Raw genomic sequence first — 25,314 nt, forward strand, 5'->3', positions numbered from 1 at the left:
TGTGTGTGTACTGAAAAAGTAAAATTTGCTTAGTTATGATAGTTCCATCAAGTTCTCTTTTATCATATTGATCTTTAAATGTGAGAATAACCTCGCTCCAGTTGTACTTTGTCCACATGTGACAAAAAGAAATTCTAAAATAATCAGCAAATGGCAACTGCAGGGTGGCACAGCACAAAACCACTTTCGGTTAGTCATCTTTCTCAGTGAAAGGGATACATTCACATGTCCTACCAACTGAAATAAAAACACAAACTAATCTGAAAAGATTTAATGAAAAGGTGAAACACTGGCTGAAACAAAACCAAACCTGTGATCACTGATCACGGATCATGGGCTTGTGCACGCAAACTTGTACACATGTACATGGTCATACAGATGGGGGAAATAGACACGCACTGATAAGCATGCATACATATTTAAAATGAGCATATTTGTTTCCCAACTGGTGTTTCTTTCTTTCTTTGGTAATGGTGATGTGTGTAGTCTAACCAGGGACAGGGGTTGCAAATTAGCTTTAGCTAAAAACCCTATATGCAACACATTTGGCGAAGTTATTGTAATCTGTTACAATGTGTTTCTTCTGCATTGTTCCTGACAAATAAACACTAAAATAAAAATATAAAACTTCTCAAAAATAATATTGCTGTTAATATTTGATAGTATCTGTTGAAGGACTAGCCAAGGTGGGGCATGCCCAGTAAGACGAAACCAATTTTGCCCAAAACCTCTTTCAGTAACTTAGTTGGAACAATATCAAGTTGGAGAAGGGTGATGAACACAACATTTTCAAATGCTGGTGGACTGTTGTGTGGAGTGGAGATATTGTTATCAAAGGGGGAGACATTCAGTCTTAATTTTTTTCAACTTAGTCTAAAAAGAATTTTTATTCTTTAGTAAGAATTTGTGGTTGAGAGGGACAACAAATGTTTTACTTGATACACTCAGATATTTTTTAAGTGGTTATTTTCCTTTGCAGGCTGGTTTCAAAGCATTAGCAGAAAAATAAAGACCACTTCTCCACTGAAAAGAAATATTTCCTCACAAAGACCACCTTTCAAAAAGAGACGAACAACTCCAACTCCACTGCATTCAACATAAAAAGAAGATGTAGCATTAAAAAGCATTAAAATATTTCATACACTGATGTTAAAATCTCTCTTTCACCCTGACTGTCCCATCAACAGTTTCTAGCGGTTGGTAAAGGGCAGGAAGTGACAGCCGTGGAGGTGGGAGAACACTGTGGCCCCTGAAGAGGTCATCTCCTCATCTGCTCTCCCACAGAAAGCAATTACCCAGTGGTTTCCATGACAACAGTCCAGCAGCCTGTGCACTGACAGTGAGAGGGAGGGGAGAGGAAGCACAACAATGTGCCAGCCCTCAAATAATGCGTCCTCTCTGCTAAACACTAGCACTGTCTGGAAGATGGTAAACACAGACTCTCTGTTTGCTGCAGAGTGAAATACATGTCACCACATGATGGTGCTCTGTCATAGAGGATCATTGTTAAGACCCAACATTACAAATCACAATGTGAAATGACAAAAGACCAGAAGAAACATTAGTCAACACATAGTGCTAATTGACTTAACTGAAGATTGCTATTACTTGTTACACTGTCATGCCTAAACACTAATGAGTAGCTTTTTTATAAACTGCAGCATTAGACACCTGTATATATGAGTCTGAATTTAGGTCATATAAAATATAAGGAGTATATTCATAATTACATAATTAACTAAAGTAGTCCACCAGTCAAACAGTGTAAGACACCAGGTGGCCTCCTACAGCAATCCTGCCACCTAAACAATACAAGTACATAATACTTTGAAACAAACACATTGCTGCCTCAAATCAAGCAAAGCGTTAGTTCAGGCAGGCAGAAAAGTCAATCTCCACTCACAACCCCAGCACATCAGCTGATGGTAGCCCATCTCAAAGCCAGCCACATCAGCTTCCAGCTCAGCTGTTTCCCTTAGCAGTCATTGGTAAATTCCATAAAGGGCACCTTGTTTAAGCTATACTTATATTAAGCTTTAACCTGCCTACCCCTGCTGCTTCCTCTGCAAGCAGCTTGTAAGCATCCCACATGAGAACGAACGACTGTCTGTGTACAATCTTCAGATTCCCCTGCTGCTTGTCATGTTGAGTCCTGTCCATGATGAAGATCCATGACAGATCTACTGCATCATGGATGCAGCATCAGCAATGTGAAGTAGAGGAAGCCATCTGTGAAGAGAAAACCGTTCCCATCCACCAGAGCTCTCATCTGGCAAATAATGGCCACTGCCCAGGCTCCTGGAAGCCTTATTTCAAAACAATTTTACGGCTCCAGTCAAAGCCTCTCACAAAGACATTTTGCACTGTTCAAGGAAAACATCCTTATCAATTCAATTCAAATTCAATTCAAACAACTTCATTTACCCCGTAGGGCAATTCTATTTCAGTCAACAAGTCACTTCAAATATAAACAGAATAACCACAATCAATCAAACATCCAGACACCCTGTCAGTGGCAACATATCAGCATTTGAGCACCAGAGCAAAGCAGCGAATACACAGGTCGCCATGCATGGACCAAGCAGGGACCATATTTCTGGGAAATAAATGATAAATAAATGCACAGTGCTTCTGTGATTTACAGTGTCTGGCCCATGTATAGTTGATCTTTAGAGGCCTGATGGCAGAAGGAATAAAATAATTTGTGTATCGGTTAGTTTTCCATGGTGGGGCAAGTTAGCGACGGCATTAAACGAATGATAAAGATTACATAAGTTGCTCTTGTAATATATTAAAAGAATTTAGCTTCTACGTCAAGTGGATATTTGTCTACCTCGTTTAGTGATTGACTGTGTTTTTATCAGCAGACAGCTGACGAAAATATCTGAACTGTCAGAAATCGTCCCAAAGGAGGCAGAAACCCCGCAAAGCAGCTGGGCCGGACTCTGTCTCCCCATCCATTCTGAAGCACTATGCTGATCAGCTGTCTCCGGTGTTCACAGACATTTTTAACACCTCACTCGAGACATGCCAACAGGTCTGTAGATGATGCAGTAAACATGGCCCTTCACTACATCCTCCAGCACCTGGACTCCCCAGGAACCTAAACCAGTACCCTGTTTGTGGATTTCAGCTCTGCTTTCAACACCATCATCCCGGCCCTGCTGCAGGACAAGCTCTCTCAGCTGAACGTGCCTGACTCAACCTGCAGGTGGATCACTGAACATCTCTCTGACTCCATGACCATCAGCACCAGTTTCCATCAAGGCTGCGTTCTTCCCCCCTTCTCTTCTCCCTGTACACCAACAGCTGCACCTCCAGTCACCAGTCCGTCAAGCTCCTGAAGTTTGCGGACGACACCACCCTCATTGGGCTCATCTCTGGGGGGGATGAGTCCGCCTACAGGTGGGAGATCGACCATCTGGTGACCTGGTGCAGCCAGAACAGACTGGAGCTCAACGCTCTGAAGACTGTGGAGATGGTCGTGGACTTCAGGAAGAGCACAGCCCCACCCTCCCCCATCATCCTGAATGACTCCCCAGTCACCACTGTGGACTCCTTCCGCTTCCTGGGCACCATCATCTCCCAGGACCTCAAGTGGGAACTGAACATCACCTCCATCATCAAGAAGGCCCAGCAGAGGATGTACTTCCTGCAGCAGCTGAAGAAGTTCAGCCTACTAAAGACAATGATGGTGCACTTCTACACCGCCATCATTGAGTCCATCCTCACCTCCTCCATCACCATCTGGTACGCTGCTGCCACTGCCAGGGGCAAGGGCAGGCTGCTGCGCATCATTCGCTCTGCAGAGAAGGTGATTGGCTGCAATCTTCCTTCTCTCCTGGACCTGTACGCCTCCAGGACTCTGAGGCGAGCAGGAAAGATTGCAGCTGACTCCTCCCACCCTGGTCACAAACTGTTTGAGACTCTCCCCTCTGGCAAGAGGCTGCCGTCCATCAGGACCAAAACCTCTCACCACAAAAACAGTTTCTTCCGATCTGCAACCAGCCTCATCAACAAGCCCCGGGTCTCCCACTGACACTCCCCCCTTGCAAATAATACAAATGTCTCTGCACATGTAAACACTATTTTATTTCATGTCATGCACAAACCTGGCATATTGCACACATTTGTTGTTAAATGTTAAATCCTTGTTGTATACTTTTATATTGTCAATTTATATATTTTGTTGCAATACGTCTGCACTACACAAACCCAGAATAATGCACATGTTCTGCAAATAGTTGTATATTCTGCAAATAGTTGTATTATTTCTCTATTCAATAATTCTATTCTTATATAACTTGCATTGTCTATTCCATATTTATATATTTCTACATTATTTATGTCAACGTCTACGTGTAGCACCTTATCACCACAGCAAATTCCTCTTATGTGTGTAACACTATTTGGCAGTAAAGCTCCTTCTGATTCTGATTCTGAAAGACAGATCCTTGATAGTTCAGGTAATTAATCGGATGTTGTGACTCCCCCAAAAAACATCAAACAACTACCAATGTGGCAGAAATTTGGCCCAAATCTGAACAGTTTTGGCACCAGTTGATCAACAGTTTTTCTGGATTCTGCATTTTTGGGTCCATGGAGCATGAGCATTAGAGTCCTCCTCTGGCTGAGCAGACTGACTTCTTGCTGCTTTCAGATTAATTGGACCTACTGAGATAGCTTGTTAGCTAGTTGTGATAGCCTTTTCAACACAAATGTATTCATTGTTTCTTTTGAAATTAAGTTATTTGGTGCTCAAGTCACATCACATGACTTATAATTCCAACTTGGTTCAATATGCCAAATTTGCAGTACAGCATTGTTTCTGGGGGCTTGCCTATTGATTTTATTGACCCTATGGTCTTTCCACGATCAATAAAAACATCTCCTGCTGCAAAATTATCCATATTTTTTCAGCATTAATGAATATTTCTACAGTAGCAAAGCTGGAGACGAGGCTTTTTAACATGCAGACTTAAAGCATGAGATAGTATGCACAAGTAATACTATCAAGTATCACGCATGCAAAATAACATAGTCATAAGGAGAAACATTTGACAGAGTGCAGTATTATTTCTTGACAGTTGTATTCCATTAATAATAACATGTTCAAGGGAAAAGTGCACATGCGCTGGTATAAGCAAAGCTAATTTACAATGCAAAGAGTGTGCTGACCATGAATATATTGTCATTAACAAAGACCCACACAAACACACTATGGAGTTGTTCATTTCTGAAACACAGAAGCCAACCATCTATCTTTTCATGTCCATGCAGAGCAAATCTGGGTTATAGCTCTCAGTTGAGTGAACATACCTTTGACAAAGATGTACTGTATGTGTGTGTGTTTACTGTGTGAGGGTGTGCTCTGTGTGTGTGTGTGTTGAGTGCCTGTCTGAAGGTGGAACACCCTCACAAAGAATAGTCGTCTTTAATGAGGACAGAAAAAACACATTTGTCTGACTTGTTATTATAGAGAAAAGACAGCGAGAGTGTGATGAACAAGAGTTCCATCTTCCTCCTTCCTTTTATTTCTTTATAGGTCTCATTTATTTGCAACATTTAAAATTTTATGTTGATCTTTGATTTGTTAGTGAGGGTGTCTGACAAATTGTATGGACCAAAATGTTAGATTTAATAGATAACTGTCTAAACTGCACCAAGGTTGTAATGGGACATTGTGTTCTCTTCTCTCTGTTCTAGGGTGCATTTGGGGAAATAATCTTTCACAGAATCTAAAACTGCTGCTGTCAATTTGCAGAAGGTGAGTGACCACAAAATATACCTTTTCTGACAATTTAACATAAAAATAGTATGTACTTTACAGCTTGCTTTCTCTGGTACATCTCTGGGTATGTGACCAATGTCAAGTTAATGTTATTTATATAGCCCAATATCACAATTCACAAACCAGCCTCAGTATAGTCTGTACAGCATAAGACCCCCTCTGTCCTTAGACCCTTGATTCTGATAAGGAAAAACTCCCCAAGAAACTACATAAACACAGAAGCAGAACTCAAGCAACCCACTCACACGGCAGGAGAAAGAAACAGACACAGGGGAAGAGAGAGAGAGAGAGGTCCCAGGACAGCTGATGGTCCAGCACAAAGTCCTCCCCTTCAGCACCAGAGAGACCATCAGCAGAAAAAGCATCCCCATTATTAGCGGTTACAGCCTCATCACCATCAGCAGCTACACTGGAACCAACAGCAGCTCCCACCATGACAGCTGTCTCTTCACCAGTGGCAGGAACAGCGACAGTATTACCGCCAGGAAGAACCTCCTCATAAGCAGCCACTACTATACCAACACCTACTCTACTCAGAAAGTCCACTGACTCCAACTATGGCTGAGTCACGGTTTTGATCCGTCCGTAGCCCGGCGTCAAAGTCCACTGGAAGCGTCTCAGAAGCGTGTCAGCAGAGGAGAGTGCAGCCTGCCCCACGTTATTGACTTGTTATTTATTTGTCTTTTTTGTGCTTCTACTACCTTCTTCACAGCTCTCTATGACCCCGTTTTGTTCCGTCGTCTGCAGACTGTATTTCCCACAGGGACCATTTCAGAATGAAAGCATTTCGCCTGCCTGATTTTGCTGACATGTTTAGATTTTGTTGATTTGGTAATTTTTTGGGTCTGTTTTATCCATGTTTATAGTGGTTTAAGTCTCCACAGGGGACAAAATTGAACAGATTCTCTATGTGTCTGACTTCCTGCCCAGTTCAATCTGCTCGTGCAATAGACCTGCTGCCTATTCTCTGAGGAGCAGAAAGCTGCCTCTGGGACGCTTCTGGGACCCTTTAATTGTCGCAAAGTTAAATTGGCCATTTGGTAAAGTAACAATTTAGTTTAGTACAGTTCAGATTTTGATTGAAATGTGTTTAATACTTTATTGTGAAGCACTACATATTTTAATGAGAGTATAGCATCCTTTTCAGTTAGTAGTTGGAATATTCAGGGACTGAGCTCTACAACTTTGAAAATTGACAGCTACAAGTCCTGAATTTATAGATAGTACAAACAACATCGATCTCATGATCTTACATGAAACATGGAGGCACCATCACACCCCTTCAAACTCCTTCAGATCGTTCCTCGCTTCCCTCTGTGGCTCAGGCTGTGGCTCTAGCTCTCTAGATCGGTGGTTCAAAATCCAGGCGGCATGTCGTAGTGCCCTTGGGCAAGACACTGAACCCCAAATTACCCGGGAAATTACCCGGGAAATTACGGACGGGAAATGAGATAGACGGCAACACACAGCAAAGGGCCACAGGCCAGATTCGAACCCAGGCCGCAGCAGTAAGGACTCAGCCTTGTACATGCGGTGCACGCTCTACCAAAAGAGCTAACAACCTACATTATCTCACAAAAGTGAGGACACCCCTCATATTTTTGTAAATATTTGATTAAATCTTTTCATGTGACAACACTGACAAAATGACACTTTGCTACAATGTAAAGTAGTGAGTGTACAGCTTCACATCACAAAGCCATTAATGTCTAAACCGCTGGCAACAAAAGTGAGTACAGTGAAAATGTCCAAATTTGGCCCAATTAGCCATTTTCCCACCCTGTTGTCATGTGACTAGTGTTCCAAGGTCTCAGGTGTGAATGGGGAGCAGGTGAGTTAAATTTGGACTTCTCGCTCTCACCCTCCGTCATACTGGTCACTGGAAGATCAACATGGCACCTCATGTCAAAGAACTCTCTGAGGATCTGAAATAAAGAACGGTTGCTCTACATAAAGATGGCCGAGGCTGTAAGAAGACTGCCAAGACCCTGAAACTGAGCTGCAGCACGGTGGCCAAGACCATACAGCGGTTCAACAGGACAGGTTCCACTCAGAACAGGCCTCACCATGGTCAACCAAAGAAGCTGAGTGCACGTGCTCAGCGTCACATCCAGAGGTTGTCTTTGGGAAACAGACGTCTGAGTGCTGCCAGCATTGCTGCAGAGGTTGAAGGGGTGGGGGGGTCAGCCTGTCAGGGCTCAGCCCATACGCCGCACACTGCATCAAACTGGTCTGCATGGCTGTCGTCCCAGAAGGAAGCGTCTTCTAAAGATGCTGCATATGAAAGTCCGCAAACAGTTTGCTGAAGACAGGCAGACTGAGGACATGGATTACTGGACCTGAACCCTATTGAGCATCTGTGGGGCGTCCTCAAACGGAAGGTGGAGGAGCGCAAGGACTCTAACATCCACCAGCTCCGTGATGTCATCATGAAGGAGTGGAAGAGGACTCCAGTGGCCACCTGTGAAGCTCTGGTGAACTCCATGCCCAAGAGGGTTAAGGCAGTGCTGGGAAATAATGGTGGCCACACAAAATATTGACACTGTGGGCCCAATTTGGACATTTTCACTTAGGAGTGTCCTCACTTTTGTTGCCAGCGGTTTAGACATTAATGGCTGTGTGATTTGTTACTGTGTTATTTTAAGGGGACACCAAATTTACACTGTGATACAAGCTGCACACTCAGGACTGTACATTGCAGCAGTGTCATTTCTTCAGTGTTGTAACATGAAAAGATATAATTAAATATTTACCATAATGTGAGGGGTGTACTCACTTTTGTGAGATACTGTATATTGATACACAGATTCACTGAAAGAACCTATAAATGATATAGTCTAGATGATAAATTAATAGTCTGGTTTTTAGACATTTAGAAAGGAACTTAAGATTGTAAAAGCTTTCTGGTACATGGAAAACCAAGTTTAGTCTTTTATTTACTTTTCCATTATTTTAGCAATTTTAAATACCAAATTATGTAGCACTCTAAAATGCATTACAGATATATGAACTGCATCCACTGAAAAAGAGAAAGGTGGGACTTGTGAAAAAGCGAGGGATTGACTTCATGGTCCTAATCCCCCGATGAACTGTCTGCTGACATGTCCTTAAGAGAAGCACAGTAGTTTTTTTAATTGGTAAAATTACTGTTGATACAAATTACAGATGCACATTGCAGAAGACCATTTTATGCAATCACTTTTTTTAACATGAACATTACATTTCTAATCTGCACCATAGCACCACAACTATTTTGCATCCCCTTCTGAAAGTTGCCAAGAAAAGGGTATATGAGTGCCTTTTTAAAGTTAATGGAGGGTGATAGGAGTGACAGACAAGGAGAGTTGTTGCAGTTAGAGCCTTCAATCATGACTACTACAGCTTCCCTTTCACTAAAAAGCTCAGTTTATATTGCACTATACAGAATATTACCTTTTTTTTTTCATTGTGTTCTTTCCCTTTAATAATAAGAGATGTACAATTAGGAACACACTGAACAGATTTTGATAAATTCATTTGGTTGAATAAGCAAATCACTCCTCCAACAGTCCTGCAATCATGTGTGAAAAACTAGGAAATAGGCCTACACTGCAGACACACAACAGCAGACAGAAAGAATGGGACATATATCGTAAAACTTTGATTAATTATTTAATAGCCCGGGCTTTTTTTTGCTAAAATCACTGAATTGACCCTGCCTATATTTGGGACAGGCGTCCATATGGGACAGGCGTTTAATTCCTCTTGCACAAAACTACTATGAAACAGTTTATTTATTTCAAACAGAATATTACTTGTATAAAATTTATCCAATAATATCAAATACACGTCATCCATTTGGTCTAGCTCCGACAGACGGCTGAAAAGCTGTTTTGATTCTTTTGATCGGTGGACGCTTATAGAGTAAAGGAATATAAATAATCAAGGAACAGACACATTCGGACTTAACGAGCGCATCAAAGGTAACGGGAGTTGGCACTTTTTTTTCCCCTTTTCATCTACCATGCATCCATTAGAATTAGACTATGGGTCTCGCTGTTTCCATTAAATGAACTGAACTATTGAATTGTGGACAATCTAACCGATCTAACGATGTGTAGCATGTCTATACTGACATAGGCTATTGATCATACGTTTAAACATTAATATTTGTATTAACAATCTAAGCAGCTTAGAAGCCGCTAAAGTGGGTGACCAGGCAGGGTTTAAGAGGTTTTATACATCCAAAGAACTTCTATAAAAACCAGACCAGGCGATTAATTGAGAAAATCTGTTCCCACACCAGGCCAGGAAACGGTGTAGGAAGTTATTGAAGTTTTACGGTAAGTGAGAGAAATAATGTTTGTTGTCTGCAGTAAATTAATTAAGAAGCACAACACAAGTTCTTACCAGCGGTAATAGCTGTAATCTCAAGATAATTATCCTGTTATCACGGGAAAACGGATTTTAAAAAATATGTGAATGGATGGCCACTTAGGGCTTCCATACCTGCAAAACAAACTCAGGAAACATATTTTTGAAGGAAGCTCAAAAAGAGAGGACGGGACTATTACAGCTGGTAAGAACTTTTGATGCGCTTCTTAATTAAGGGGCGAAGTTCCGCTTAGGCAGCTGATGATGAAGGATGTCGGTTGTGATACTGTCTATGTGTGAGACAAACGTGTTGCAGCAGACAGGATGGAGGAGGCAGACAACGTGAAGTGTCTACCTCAACCGCTGGTTCAGAAGATTCCTGTGACGGAGGATGAATCTTTTGGTAAGTAAAGAAATATAATGCTGTATTAATGTTAGCTAGCTAGTTAGCTAGCTAGCTAACAAAAGTTGGATTGTTGCTAGAAAGTTATAGTTATTACTTGTAAAAATGGCCTCTCTCTCTCTCTCTCTCTCTCTCTCTCTCTCTCATATATTTAATTATACATGGGCCACTATATAAAATCCTTAATTATTATTTTAAATATACCTCATTTGATAATTATCTCATGTGACTTTATTATATTTTAATTTGGAAAATCATAAAATGTTTGTAAAAAAAAAGTAGCCACATGTTACATGGTCCTTCAAATATTAAAATTTACAGTAAGTATCGATCTTAAGTTGAAGTTCCTGTCACAGACAACCATAGATCACTTGTGAGCCTTCCATATCTAAGCCTCTTCTGCAATTTTACATTATTAGCCAAATAAAATTATTGGTGGTGAATGGAATGTGTAATATATTTTAACACTAAATTCCTCCTCAACAGAAATTCCTTTAAATGAATTAACAAGTCCAGCGTCTAAACACTCAATAGTAAATCTTAAAGGTTCAGTGTGTAATATTTCTGAGGATCTATCAACAGAAATGCAATATAAGATCCATAACTATGTTTTCAGTGGTGTGTAAAGACTTTACATAATAAAGCATTATGTTTTTATTACCTTAGAATGAGCCATTTATATCTCCGTAACCACTGGCACCCCTTCCATGGATGTCGCTACGTTGCATCGTCATGTTTCTACAGTGGCTGAAAACAGACAAACAGCGCTACAGAACGTGTTCAGTCACTACGTTCTTCTTGTTGTACTTCTGGTAGAATTCAGGCAGTGCAGACACTCATCACTATGATGAATATGTACGTTAGAAGAAGAAGAAGTAGTAATAATATACTGCAGGGGTCTGCAAATAAGTTTTTCATTGGAGCAATATTTTCAACCATTAGATGGTGGATGAGAGTATAAGCCATAATATTGACTTGCATTAACATGTTGAGTATTTTTGAGGGTTTGACCCCACCTTAGGACAGCTTTATTTTTGTGTAATGTTTCTCAGATCTCGGCATGTGCTGCACTGTTTTTTTTTCAGTGTTTGATCGCATCCATCAACCTACGGACGCTTTTTCATTTCCCCAGTATCTCCAGGCAGAGGACATTTAGGGGAATCAGTTTCCTGACGGCTCTTTCAGAGCTGTGTCAAGCAGGCTACAGACTCTTTTATTCATTCAGAATTTTTCAAAGTAAAAGCTCAGTTCAACTCCAATACTGCATTAAAGTAAACAAGCTTCTTGTGCTTTTATTTTGTGGGCAAAACCACTAAAGAGGAAGTGATTATTTGAGTAAATGTTGCTGTGATGACTGAGATCTATTTCAGCACTGCTATCAAAGTATTTATTTATATATAATTTTTGCCACAATCAAAGCACCATCTGACCGCAAGCCATATTATTGCTGACGGGGAGTTTTAGCGAGGGTCCATAATCACAGAGAGAATGAATGTGTTTCCCTTGTCAATGTTTGTATAAACTTTATCTAATGTGTGGTTTACAAAGGACTGTGTTGCAGAAACAGTGACATTCTTAAACACTCTTGGCTTACATTTTCCATGTTATCTGTCAGTGGCCCAGTCACAATAACATATAGTTTTACTGAATAAAAATAGTAAAAATAATTTATTAACTAGAACTGTAAACGTGGTCCAAGCCCCCCGGTGCCAATCGCGCTCCTCACCTCGCGGGGGCTGCGCGAGGGCCGCATGATACCACCTGGGGGCCTCACCACGGCTTCGGGGGCCCGCGGTGAATAAATGACCAGAGTTTGAAATAAAAGGGACTTGCGATTACGGAAATGTAAAATGAATGGATGTCTATGGGAGTGTCATTTGATAAAGGATTAATAGCGCCACCTAGAGGCCGATTGACACCAAATTTCACAAAGCCCCTCGGGAGCACGTGCCATATAAGGTCCCTGAGTTTGGTGTTGCAAACCTGAGATATGTTTTTAGCGTTTTTTGCAACATTTGTCAGCTTATAATTGGGACATTTTTTTCGAGCATCAAACTTTCCTCTACAAACTTTCATCAGCTTAATCCAGAGATTGTCCTTGCCAAGTTTGGTGCCGATTACAATAGGTTTAACAGGTTTCTAGGCCGCAGTATCAGTTTTATGTACGAAATAAAAATAAAAATCTCAGTGAAAACAATAGGGTTCCCAGAACCACAATGCCTTGCATTTGCGGGTTCCCAGCACACTCGGGCTCGGACCCCTAATAAATATACCTAAAGAACCCTCATTTCTTGACTGGCTACTCTCTGCTGTCTCAGAAGAGACACCTTTTGTGCTGTTGTCAGCCACCGAAGCTGTGTCCTACGCTCTTTGAAAGGTTAGGGGGCAGTGGTAGACTGGATAGATGGTTGCAGTTCACAACCCTCGCCACTAGATGCCACTAAATCTTACACACTGAACCTTTAAAGTTTGTTTTAGATTTGCCAATGAACGCAGAGACCAAGAAGACGAAGCATGGCACATTGTCCTTGCACTCACAGTGTCAAACTGCTGCACCTGGCTAGAACCTGGCGTAGACTAGACAGCCAAACGTTGTCACAGGCTTGAATGTATTTTTGTAGTTTTGGAGGTTGATGATTTGAGCCTAACCAATTTTTGCCTTTTACAGATACATTAGTAATGGAACACAGTTTGCCTGATAAAAGTTTACTTTTTCATTACTCTGATGTCATTGTTGATAACAATTTTTTTTGTTACCTATCTTATGATGTAGTATATTGTTTACAACTGTTTGATAACTAGATTTGAGGGATAATTTTAAAAACATGGTGTTTATGTATAAAATGTGTTTATAAGAATATCAATCGTTATATACTTATATCCTTATCAGAATTGATAACTCTGTAGTGGGTTGGTAGGGGTAGTGATGGCATAGTGCTTAAGACGCATGCTTTTGTTGGGAGAGACTCCCTGAGCAAGATACTTTACCCTTAGTTGCTCCAGGGGTGTGTGACCTCTGACATAAATAGCAGTTGTAAGTCGATTTGGATAAAAGTGTCAGCTAAATGAATAAATGTAAAGTAGTATTGGTATCAGCCCCAAAAAATCACTATTGGTCTGTGACAGGATTGATATTTACAAGACATGAATTCTGACTGGCATTTACAACAAAAATTTGCTGCACCATCAACTAATATACTGCTTTAAACATAGTCCTTTTAAGATGTGGCTACAGCAGCATAACATAAATCAATGAGACCTCCATCTAAATGAAAAGTGCACAAATGCATAAAATAAAGTAGTGAAATGAATGTATCAAAATTTAATGTGTAAAATCAATGATTTTTCTTAGAACGTCTACTCAAGACTAAAATCTATGCTGCAGTTTACTGCATTACATACATGAAACAACTTACAAGTTTATATCACTACCCAGCTATGGTTAACATTAACATAAACAATGACATGTCATATAAACCATGCAGAGGTACAATTGACTCAAAGTTTGGTTATTGTTAATGGCTACATTGTGTTCCTGTATTTTGACTTGGTTTCAATCTGTGTTGTATTCCACCTGTAACCACTCATCCGAGATCCTAGCAAGGCATAATTCATGATACAGATTAATAATAATGCTCACTTTTCATTTCTTTTCCAGCTCCAGGTGTCGCCCAAATGGCCCCCGCTGCCAATCTCATGTTTCAGAAGCAAAAACACAAGCTGGAACTGGCCAAACAAAAAACAGCAGCTCAGGAAGACATGATCATTAAGCTAACCAGGGCGAGAGATTTCTTAAAGGTTCAGTGTGTAAGATTTAGTGGCTTCTAGTGGTGAGGTTACAAATTGCAACCAACTGTCCAGTCTACCACTGCCCCCTACACTTTCAAAGAAGGTAGGACAACTACGGTGGCTGACAGATAACATGGAAAATGTGAGCCATGAGTGTGTAACATTGTCACTGTTTCTTCACCACAGTCCATTATAAACCACATAATAGACGAAGTTTATACAAACATTGACAAGGGAAACACATTCATTCTTTCTGTGATTATGGACCCTCACCTGAACTGCCCGCTAGCAATCTGGCCCATGGCCAGATTATGGTGCTTTGATTGTGGCAAAAAATAAAAGTAAATAATAATCAATAGATCCTCAGAAATATTACACACTGGAACTTTAAGAGAGTAATTGTCTGTTATTACTGTTATTCATCAATAAACATACAGTATGTGTATTATGTAATTATAGACAGTAGGTGTTTGCAGTTTCTGTTGAGTCCAAGTCATCTCAAGTCTTTGAGCTACAGTCCAAGTCAAGTTTCAAGTGATTATAATGAATGTTGTATCACCTGCGGCGTTCCATCCAGGCTGTTTATAACACTGCATAGCTATAAGGGATTCTGTAAATGTAACCTGTTATTTACTTACAGAGCACAACAATGTAATTTGCACTGTGACAACTAATAACAGCTTATAAACTACTGTAAGTCAACACATCCCCAAGACTCTCAAACCAGTGTAATGTTACCTAAATAAAACTTTAACGTTACATGATCAACAATAAACCTGTAACCTGTTTGCAACCAACGTTAATAATTAATGTGATGGCAGCCAGCGGGACATCAGTTATTACGTTAATCAACTACCACAAGTTTGGCAAGTAAAAAAACGCTCATTCAAATGACAGTCAGACTTAACCTCTTGTAGGTCGTAGCTAAAGCAAGAAGCAAGCTAACATTAGATGGGCAATGCTGAGCTAAACATGTTTACTAACCTCAGGTTATTAACCTATTTTGCATTTGATGCTTCTTTGTTTGGGCCTTGTTTTATGAATTTTTAAAGCCAAAGTTTATGATGAATGGAACAGCAGCTGCCAGGGCGGTCAACATGATTGTTTTTTTTCAGTTTGTTGTCCTCTCACGTGTGGCCGCACTCAGCAAATATGTAGTATATGTTACGTAGGTAGGTTATAACGCAGGGAGGGGAATAACCGCAAGCTCAGACGTTTCCTAAAAATTAACATTGTTCACAAGTCTTTTGAGAGCGAGTCACTGTGTGTGCAACTTAAGTGCGATTCAAGTCCGAGTCTCAAACTCAAGTCCCCATCTCTGCCATCCCCTGTCTGTCAAGTCAGCTTCTGATTCGTCTTCGTCCTCTGAGACGAGTTACTCATCCTCTGCCAACTATTCCTCAGACTCATCAATCACATTTTTAGACGATGACAAGAAGAAGAGGAAAGGGATGAGGAAGAAGTCGACGAAAATGCACAAGGGGGACAGAAAGCAAGAGAAACACAAGGAGCTGTGTTTCAAGGTTAATCATGTAAACCTAAGAAATTAATGTCAGTAGAAGTAGATGTTTTTGGTTTACTGAACTAAACATACTACTGATCTAATGAATGTAAGCCTATCAGATTACTTCCTTAGTGTCTTCCAGGGTTGCCAGGTCTGAATAACAAAACCAGGCCAATACCAGAACTCAAAATATGCCCATACTAAACCATTTACAGTGCTTTTAAAATCCAACAGCATTGCTACTACTGCAAAATATATGATAATATAAAATAAATATTTAGTGTATCAGCATTAATAGCTAATTTCCCAAAACAGTTCTTTCACCTACTTCCAAAAAGACCTTGTGTAATTATACAGCCTACAGTGTATTATTAGGGCTGTCCCTGGCTCAGGATTTTGTCAGTCGAATCAGATTTTTTTTCACTTTACTAAATTGCAAGATTCCTGAATGGGGTTTGGTGAGATGTTCAGGGTGACAGAGACGTGCACGTAATATAGTAAATAAGACCTCCCAGGTAATGCTTACAGCACTTACTATGGATCGGAAATGTGCATTTTTTTGCCAACACTAGACTATCAAACTACATCCAGAAACTTTGTGAAGTGAAGGTTGGAGCTGAAAGTTGAGCCTTTCTAAACTGAACATAGAATTAGACTCACTCTGGTCGGGTCTGGATTTTCTCCAAGGGGACTTGACATGGTGCAAAGATTTTACTAAAGAGAGGAGCGCTCACTCTGCATCTAAAGCAGGATGAGAGAGGCAAGTGGGAAGTGGGCGAGACTGTGTGCTGCTACGGTGACAGCATTGGCACAACTTGTGTATTTGTATGCGTGCTTGTGACATGTGTGTATGTGCTGATATTGCCTAGAGTCAGTTTGATAAGATTTTGAACATAATTTAATTTAAAACATGGACCTTTATTCGTAGATATTATTAATGTAATTTGCAGAATAGATTGTCTTAAGCCCAACTCGCACATTATATAGATAATGTAATAAGATTTAAATTTGTTCTAAAATAAAGCCACACCCTTTGTTTTACAGAGCAGATCCTTGTAAGAAGTTATATTAGATAGTGCAGTAGTGTTGTCAAAATATTTAAAATATCTATTAAAAAATATATTATATATATATATAGTATTTGAAATGGTTTTATTATTCAGTTTTTGAAGTATCAGAACAGAAATAACTGTGTAAATGCCAAAAGAGAAAGACATTTTCTGTGGCCCAGTTTTTGCAAGCAAGCTGGGAAACAGTTGCTGCTATGCTGGGCTAGGATTGCTACGGAGGGACTGAATGTTATGAGTTGTATTTTTTCCCCTGTGGGTTATGGGTTTTGCCATTGTTTCATGTGTCCTGTTTGCCTCTGTTTCTCTCATTTAGTTCATGTTTAGTGTCATTCCTGGTCTGTGCACTTCTGTATCATTTTGTCCATGTTTGTGCTGTGTTCTGTTTAATCTTAGTTCAGTCTGTTTTCCCTGTTAGTTGTAGTTTATTGGTATATTTGTGATCTGTCTGCTTGTGTTACAGTTATCAGTTATTTATATTCTGTTTCTTCCTGGTTATTAGGTTCCATATGGCTTTATTGGTGTCTCTCTGTTTTCCCTGCTGTCTCTCTGTGTCTCGTTAGCCTCATGTCTTTCACCTGTGTTGCTCCCACCCTAGTCATTATCCCTGGTAAATACTGTATGTGTGGTCTTTCTGTTCAGCCCTTGTCCGGTCATTGTAGCATGTATATGTTCTGTCATGTGTAGCTTCGTGCTTGTCTCGGATCTGTACCCGTTTGGATTGCCCGTTTCATTTGGAGTGTTATTCTTTGGATGTATCGCAGCCACTCTGCCAGTAAGTGTGCTCGCCTTTTGTTTGCCACAATAAACCTTTTTAAACTGTGCCTCCTCCACTATGCGTCCTGCATTTGGGTCCACCAACCTTCTCCACACCTCAAACCACGACACTGAATAGTACATAGTACCTTTTTATTTCAGTGAGGCTAATACCAAGTTTACTTTTTTATTATCATAGTACGTGGTCCAGCAGAAGTCGTAGAACGCTATGCTAAAGTCCTGAAGACCTACTACAAAAGAAGTCAATCACTGCTGCATGCAAAAAGGTGGGAGTAGACCGCAACACAATCGCCTTAAACACACCTAATGCTTTGCCTGCCATTGCTTCCCCAGAGAAGTATGCTGAGCTACGGGAGCAGCATACCAGAAAGGACAAACTTGGCAATTTTGCCGGAAAATGTCAGGATTCCATTGTTATCAGTACAGACATTGGGGAGGTCAGGGAAACTACTGCCTCTTAGGAAGGGCAATTTTTGAGTGACTGGGAGTTTCTCCATTTATCTTAGTTTGTTACCATGTTACAAAAGTGCAGTGTGTTTAATATTATTTTGTAATATTCTAATGGGTATTTCTTTTTTTAATTGTAAAACTACCTCAAATTTTAAGTTGCCATTTTTATTTTATATCTAATGTGTTACACTACATTTAAAATAAACATTTTTTATAATTTTTTTTGTGGTCAGTATCATATTGCACTAATTGTTAATGCTTTCAGAGGCTTGTTAAAACTAAAAACAAATACTTTCCAAAGACACTTTTCTAAAAGTGTTTTTAAGCATCATCACCAACTCCATTGTGTGTATGTTTTCCAAATGCATTATTGATTAGTAAGGAAGATATCTCCCCGATACTGGCTGCTCTTCACTGGTTACCAGTCAAATATAGTCGATTTTAAGGTGCTGTTTTAAGGCGTTACATGGACTGGCTCCATCTTATATTTCGGATCTCCTAACATTTTATCACTCTTCCAGACCTCTCAGATCATCAAACCAATCCCTTTTAGCCATCCCACAGTCTTGTATGAAAACAAAGGGTAATTGTTCCTTTTCAGTAGTGGCCCCGAGACTGTGGAATAAACTTCCCTTGGTTATCAGATCGTCCCTTACCACTGAAACTTGTAAGTCTCGTCTTAAAACGCATTTTTATTCATTGGCATTTGAGTCTGTTTAGGGACAGTCTGTTTTATTGCTTTACTGTCTTGTTTTTCTATTTTTTTGTTTTGTGTTATAAATTGATTGGACTCTTTATATTTATCTGTATTTTTTTTTTGTAAAACTTTGTTCAGCACTTTGGTCAACTCTGGTTGTTTTTAAATGTTGAAGTTCCCCTCCTCACTACCAGATTCCATCCTCTTGATGCTGGTTTTATTAGAGGTCCAAGTGGAGCTGGGAACCCAACTGTAATAGCATTGGTTTTTATTCTTCCGTAGGTAAAAGTGATACTTCAGCCTACACGGTAAGTGCTACAGACGCGAATTTCACAGGGTAGGCACAGGACCCTGCGCGTCTCCTGACTTGAGGGACCAAAGTTGACCCTAATATGCCCCTAGGTTGCCCTGTTATTGCCGATTAAACACGTTCATTCAACAAACATTCATTTTATATCTCCACAACTATAAATCAATTACCACCAAACTTGGGACAATTGTTCCGCATGGGCCCCTGATTTTGGGCCCCAAAATTTGTTCCTTAGGCGGCGCTATAATCAAAGCTGAATCAGAGTGGGAAAATCCTGTTCATTTCTATGGCATTTGGAACCAAATGACATTTTGCCTCATAACTCCCACACAGTACATCGCACAACCTTATATCTACATGTTTGGGGAATGCTGCCGAATCTGCAAAATCGTGAAAAAACTGACAAAGCTATTTTAATTAACTCCTCCGAAGAGGCAAGTCCGATCGGCACCATCTGGACGATGCAGACAAAAGTTAGTGGTCCTCATTTGTGGCGACTGTGGCTCAGGAGGTAGAGCGGGTACGCTGTTAATCGGAAGGTCGGCGATTCAATCCCTGGCTCCCCCTGGTTGCGTGTCGAAGTGTCCTTGGGCAAGATACTGAAACCAAATTGCCCCTGGCGGCTGTTCTGCCAGTGTATGAATGAGTGTGAATGTTAGTTTCCGTTTGAGCACTTAGGCTCAGTGTATGACTGGTGAATGCAGATGTAGTGTAAAAGCGCTTTCGCTATACAAGTACGGAGCATTTACATTTGGATATGTAGAAAAATGCGTGAGTTACACATGTACATGTCCTGTACATAGCATTCTGAACAGGAAATAGTTGCTTTTCTTCGTTTAGGTTTGTCACATTCAAACCAAACTTGGTACATTAATTCCCACTGGAGCCCTACTATTGAAATTATCTCCACAGACTCCCATGAACGTACATTCATTGTATATCTCCATAACCACAAGTCCCTTTAAAATGAAACAGGTTATTTATTCATCATGGGCCCCCGACGCAAAATTTGATGCAATTTAGACAATAGGTGGCGCAGTTATTGCAAACTGAATGGGGCAGAAAAATCTCTTTTGAACACATGGCATTTTGATATTACACTGGGAAATAGTGTAATAGCATTCTGTGGGTGTGTCCAATTGAAGCTTGCTCAGTATTGTCCACACTGCGTATGGCTTTTCTGCAGAGACTTTCATCACTCCGCGGGCCCACTCCGGCACCCTGCAGACAACAACGGGGTAGGCTTGCGCAGCTTCCACGGGGCGTGGGGTGCGGCTTGCGTCGGGAGGCTTACATAACCGCTTGGAGTTTTAGCTTGTCACTGTTTTCTTTTTTTGTTCCTTGTTGTGATTTTAAGTTCTCACTGAAACTTTCTGACCTCTAACCCTACTCATTCTAAGTCAGTTTAGTTTCTTGTGAGAGTTACAGTATTATGTTTTGATGGAGTTTTACACTAATTTACTAATTGACCGATTCCACCATCTTGAAACAGAGTCCAGTGGGAGGGGGTTTCCAATGCTATTCAACCACCATTTCACAGAACGCACCACGCTGTGACTGGACACAACAATAAATTTATCTTATATTTGTCTCTTTCTGTGTACTGACATTTTCTCCCTTCTCTTCCCAGCAGCCTTTTACACTGCCTCATAGAGGGTGCTGTTGACAGACTCCTAAACATTTCTCAGACACTGTTGAACCAACCAGAAACAGCCAGCCATGAACTCCCAGCAGACGGAACTTGGCCAGGAGGTGATGGAGGAGACTGATGCCCCTCCTCGTCATCGCCACAATAACCACAACAGCCGGACCCGTAACCAGGAAAAGCGCTACAGACGCTGTGAGGCCCTGGCTGGAGGAAGTGCTGGCAGCAGAGCCAGGGCACCACAGCAGCGCAGGCCACAGGAGGAGCAAGACATGGAACTGCAACATGGAGCTCAGTCTACACAGCCCCTGCAGCCCCAGCCCATTCCACGACCTGCAGTGGCACGTTATCGCAGACAGGGGGATAGCGAGGCACGGATCAGAGCCCAGCAGCAGAGGCACAGACAGAGGCAGCAGAGAGAGGCAGAGAGAGCACAACATTTAGCACAGCAACAGGAGAAGAAGCACCAAGCAGAGATGACCCAGGAAGATGACCGAGAAAGGGATGATTCAGTGCTGGCCCGCTCAGCAAGCACAGAGAGTGGCTTCCACACCCATACCGATCGTGCTGAGGGGGACGATGATCTGGTGATGATGTCTCTGGAGCCTGAAGGGCAGCCAGAGGTGGAGGATGAGGCAGGGAACTATGGAGTCCAGCTACTGCCAGAGGCAGAGGGGTACACTGAGAGTGCCGAGGCTGAACAGCAACATCTCCATCCACATACTAACTATCCTCCTCAGCACCCGCCCCTGCCACGTGACCACCCGCCTGATATCCAAAACCTGCAGAGACAGGATGAAGCAGAGGAGATGCTGAATGCTGGATACTCCAACTACATCTACACTCAAGCCCTCAGCCACTCCGGGGAAAGGGCAGACCTCTCAGCTGGTCAGAGTTTAGATGCTAGACTTCCAGACGAAGCCTATTCTGAGCCATATGACATTTACTCACTCTCTGAGCATGTTTACGAGGAAATCTGCGATGCTCCGACATCAGTTTCATATACGGCAGACAGGCCTAAGGACACTCTCCAACAGAGGAAGGCCGGTTTTCAGCTGTTGGAAGGCCGGGCAGGAGGTGGAGACTACCATCAGCAGGAGGCGGTGGGCTCCCGCCTGCGCCACTACGATGAACGCTCGGATGGCGAGTCTGACAGCCCAGAGAAGGAGGCGGAGTTTGCTCCGTATCCACGCACTGACAGCTGCGACCAGGAGGAAGACCTCCACTACAAAGAAAGCCTAAGCTCTCAGAGTCTTCATCATTCTGCGGAAGATACCATAGATGAAGCAAATAAACTTCTGCAGGAAGAAGAAAAACCCCAATCTGATGCTGAGAAAAACCACAAAGCTACCAACGGAGGGAAGCCACCCAGAAGACAGGCTGTGAGTCCATCAGAGGAGGCTGTAGCAGTGAGGAACAGTCAGGACAAGAGGGATGCAATATCCCTGGCCATCAAGGACATTAAAGAGGCCATAGAGGAGGTGAAGACCAGAACAGTGAGATCTCCTTACACACCTGATGAGCCCAAGGAGCCCATTTGGGTAATGAGACAGGACCTGAGCCCCACTGCAGAGTGTGACCTCCAGCCATCACTCGGGAGCGATGTAAGTACAGTAGCTCTGGCTCCTATCGATCAGTTTGTAGTGGATAACATGGCTGTTAGTCATCTGTTGTTGCATGTTTTACACATTTACACAGTTACTATTTAAAGCCAACAGAGGTCATTAAGACCAAAGCCGCGTTTCCACCAAAAGTACCTGGAAATTTTAAGTCCCCAGATCTCCTTTCAAGGAACTAAAACGTTTCCACCGTGGTCTAAAGACCTGCGAAGATTAGGCAAATTAAACAGCTGGCGTAGGCCGATATTGGCGAGACTTGTGTGTGCTATGTGACTGTTGATTGTGATTTATTGGTTTGCAAACAACAGTGGAAAAGAGGAGCAGTCGTAGAAAAAACAGCTGATATGCTCAAGCCAGTAGCCTCTAGTCGCCCATTCAGAAATTCACTGCAAAGCCACACTCCCCTGAAAGTACCGGTACTTTCGGAAAGGACTACCCCCCGAGCAGGGACCTTTTAGGGTGTAAAATAAAGACCCTAGAACTAAATTTAGACGCTGGTCCCTTCGGTGAAAATGCAGTGAGTTCCTCCGAAGGTTCCTAGTTCTTCTGGTGCAAATGCGGCTCAAGGGAACGATCACCGGCCGTATGTCTACCGGACTGGGACTGGGGTTTGGAGCGTACAGGGTCAGGGAGAGCAGGTCACTGAGTGACCAAGCGCTGCGGATGATAATCGTTCCCTCTGGCTGGATGAAGCCCGACGCTCCTGATATTACGCATGATCCATGATGATACAGAAAAATGGAAATGAATGGCAAAAAAGCATATTGTCAATATTTTAGAGACCCCAAAAACTTCACAAATCATGTTTTCAGGGGAGCTCATATCTTATTAAGGCTCCCCCGTGGTTCACACCCTGCTTGTACTATTGCATTGGTATAGTTAAAAAGATGTTTTCATAGTTTGGTAAGAGACTGCTCAAATTAGCCAACAAGACAGCGGTGCCTGACATTGTGTTGGTTGGCACTAGCAACCTGCTGGTAACTAGTTATTAATAACGCTTATGATGTCCCATTAGTCTAATCCTTTTTGCCACAGTAGCATAATAAAGGAAAACATTCTTAAAACTTCTCATAATAACATAAAGGTCTCTAACGTTGGTTTGCACCATTGCTTTGGCAAATGAACTAATATCAAAAGCGCCATCTGGCTTTGTGCCCTTAATTAAATAAGTAAAATAGTATAAATAAGATATTAAATCAGTATAAATGAGTTCTTTTAGGAGGTTAAAAAAGTAACTAAGTAACATTTACTCTGAGTAAATTTTAAATGAGCTGCTTTTTACACTTACTTGAGTAGATTTTTATACCGGTACTTTTACTTGTACTTAAGTAAAAGTTCATCAAAGTGACAATACTTTTACTTAAGTAGAATATTTTAGTACTCTTTCCACCTCTGCTTACAGCCATTAAAAATTAACTCCTTACAGTGTTACTTACTGAGAAAAGTACTTTTGTGTTACCAAAAAAGGTAACCCCTTTGTGGTTCTTGCACATGTTTGTTATATTGTTCAGAGGGCGCATAGCCAACTGTAGGTTTACCTTTGAATGTACTGACTCTACCGTCTGCATAGTCTCATCTATAGCCCATAATCTGTAACACTGCAGGCTAATAACAGGAATGACAGAAGCAATATCTCCTTTGCAGCTCAATTATGTTTGGTTACAAGTTAACATATATCAAGAAGGTACCGGGGATCAATGCATATAACCTAACAAATTCATACAACATGTAACTACTTTGCAATTCAACTATAAGTACATAAAGTGCATAAAAGTAAATAGAAACCGTCGTGATTGTTTTGTCAGTGCCTCCAGATTCTGCTGTGCAAGATGACGGTGCCCTGGCTAAGGGTAGCTGTGAGAGAGAAACTCTCCATGCTGTAGACGAGCTAGTGGCACAACCAGCCTTGGGTATTGATTTCAAGGTCAGGGGCCGGTTACTCTTCCTCGTTTTGACCCCTTGTCTCCGGGTTCTTCAGGGTCTCAAGATGAAGCTCAGTTGAAGGTACGCCTAGCTCGTCTCAGTCTGGAAGCTCAAGAAAAGGCACAGGATCGTCAAACACAGCTTGAGTTCCACCTGTAAAGTCAAACAACTGGAAATAGAAGCAGACAAAGCTGTGGGTCCGGAGCTTGATTCACAAAGGAGAGAAAGCTCAGGCAGTCCATGTTACAGCATGCACTCCCTCCACCTCCTCACCAGACTTGTTTGACATCAGTAAACTTATAGCCTTATTACTGTTACAGTGCAGAATCCATGTGAAAGCTCAGGAGGTGGCGTCAGCGCTCCCTCAACATGATTGTTGAGATTATGACACTGTGAAGGCCAGTTATATGCTTATATGCCATTTATATGCGATACCCATATATTTTTACCTCGGTACCCCGTCCCCACTCTTCCTCTGCATCTGCATGCAATCCCCCTCTAGCTCACAAATTCTCTTGATTGAAAAGTACGTACACACAGAAATATCCACATGTATAAAACCAGGCGTACGCCAGGTCCTGCACACCTTTCCTTTTATACATCTGAATCAACATGAAAGTGAGCGCACATGCACGAGCCACATACACCGCTTTGGCTCCTTCCATAAATTACTATGCAAATGACCATAAATACGCCAGCGTCACCTCCTAAGGTCCAAATAACAACATTTGAACTCTTGATCAGCAACAAACGCAGAGAGAGTAGCAGAGTGTCACAAAGGCAGTCAGTGCAGCTCAGAGACTCATACTGGCAGAAATAAAGAAAACATGATCTGACATTAAGTGGATGTCCAAAAAGACACAGAAATACATGTGTTTATGTGCTTGTTCACAAACAAAAGAAGACTCCCAGAGTTTCATAGAATTAAAATATTGTAAACAAAGACTTTTGGTAGAAAGGTAAACACTGTATATTGTTGATCCCAT

The 25,314-nt window shown here is 41.5% G+C and overlaps 1 protein-coding gene across 6 annotated transcripts in view; it reads left to right on the forward strand.

The window, feature by feature from the left end:
- Positions 1-25,314, forward strand: part of apba1a (amyloid beta (A4) precursor protein-binding, family A, member 1a) — a 99,415-nt gene that overhangs the window by 38,776 nt on the left and 35,325 nt on the right. For 3 of the 6 annotated variants that reach the window (XM_046035209.1, XM_046035215.1, XM_046035214.1), the window contains exons 1-3: positions 17,203-17,682; positions 17,863-17,950; positions 20,775-22,390. In XM_046035209.1, coding sequence (XP_045891165.1) covers positions 20,861-22,390 — 1,530 coding nt within the window. In that variant the 5' untranslated portion in view covers positions 17,203-17,682; positions 17,863-17,950; positions 20,775-20,860. Of the gene's footprint in view, positions 1-5,706; positions 5,768-17,202; positions 17,683-17,862; positions 17,951-20,771; positions 22,391-25,314 lie in introns of those variants that run through there. The other 3 variants (XM_046035211.1, XM_046035210.1, XM_046035213.1) reach the window with 3 other exon arrangements.

Source organism: Micropterus dolomieu, linkage group LG21 (assembly GCF_021292245.1).
Source record: "Micropterus dolomieu isolate WLL.071019.BEF.003 ecotype Adirondacks linkage group LG21, ASM2129224v1, whole genome shotgun sequence".
Taxonomy (NCBI): domain Eukaryota; kingdom Metazoa; phylum Chordata; class Actinopteri; order Centrarchiformes; family Centrarchidae; genus Micropterus; species Micropterus dolomieu.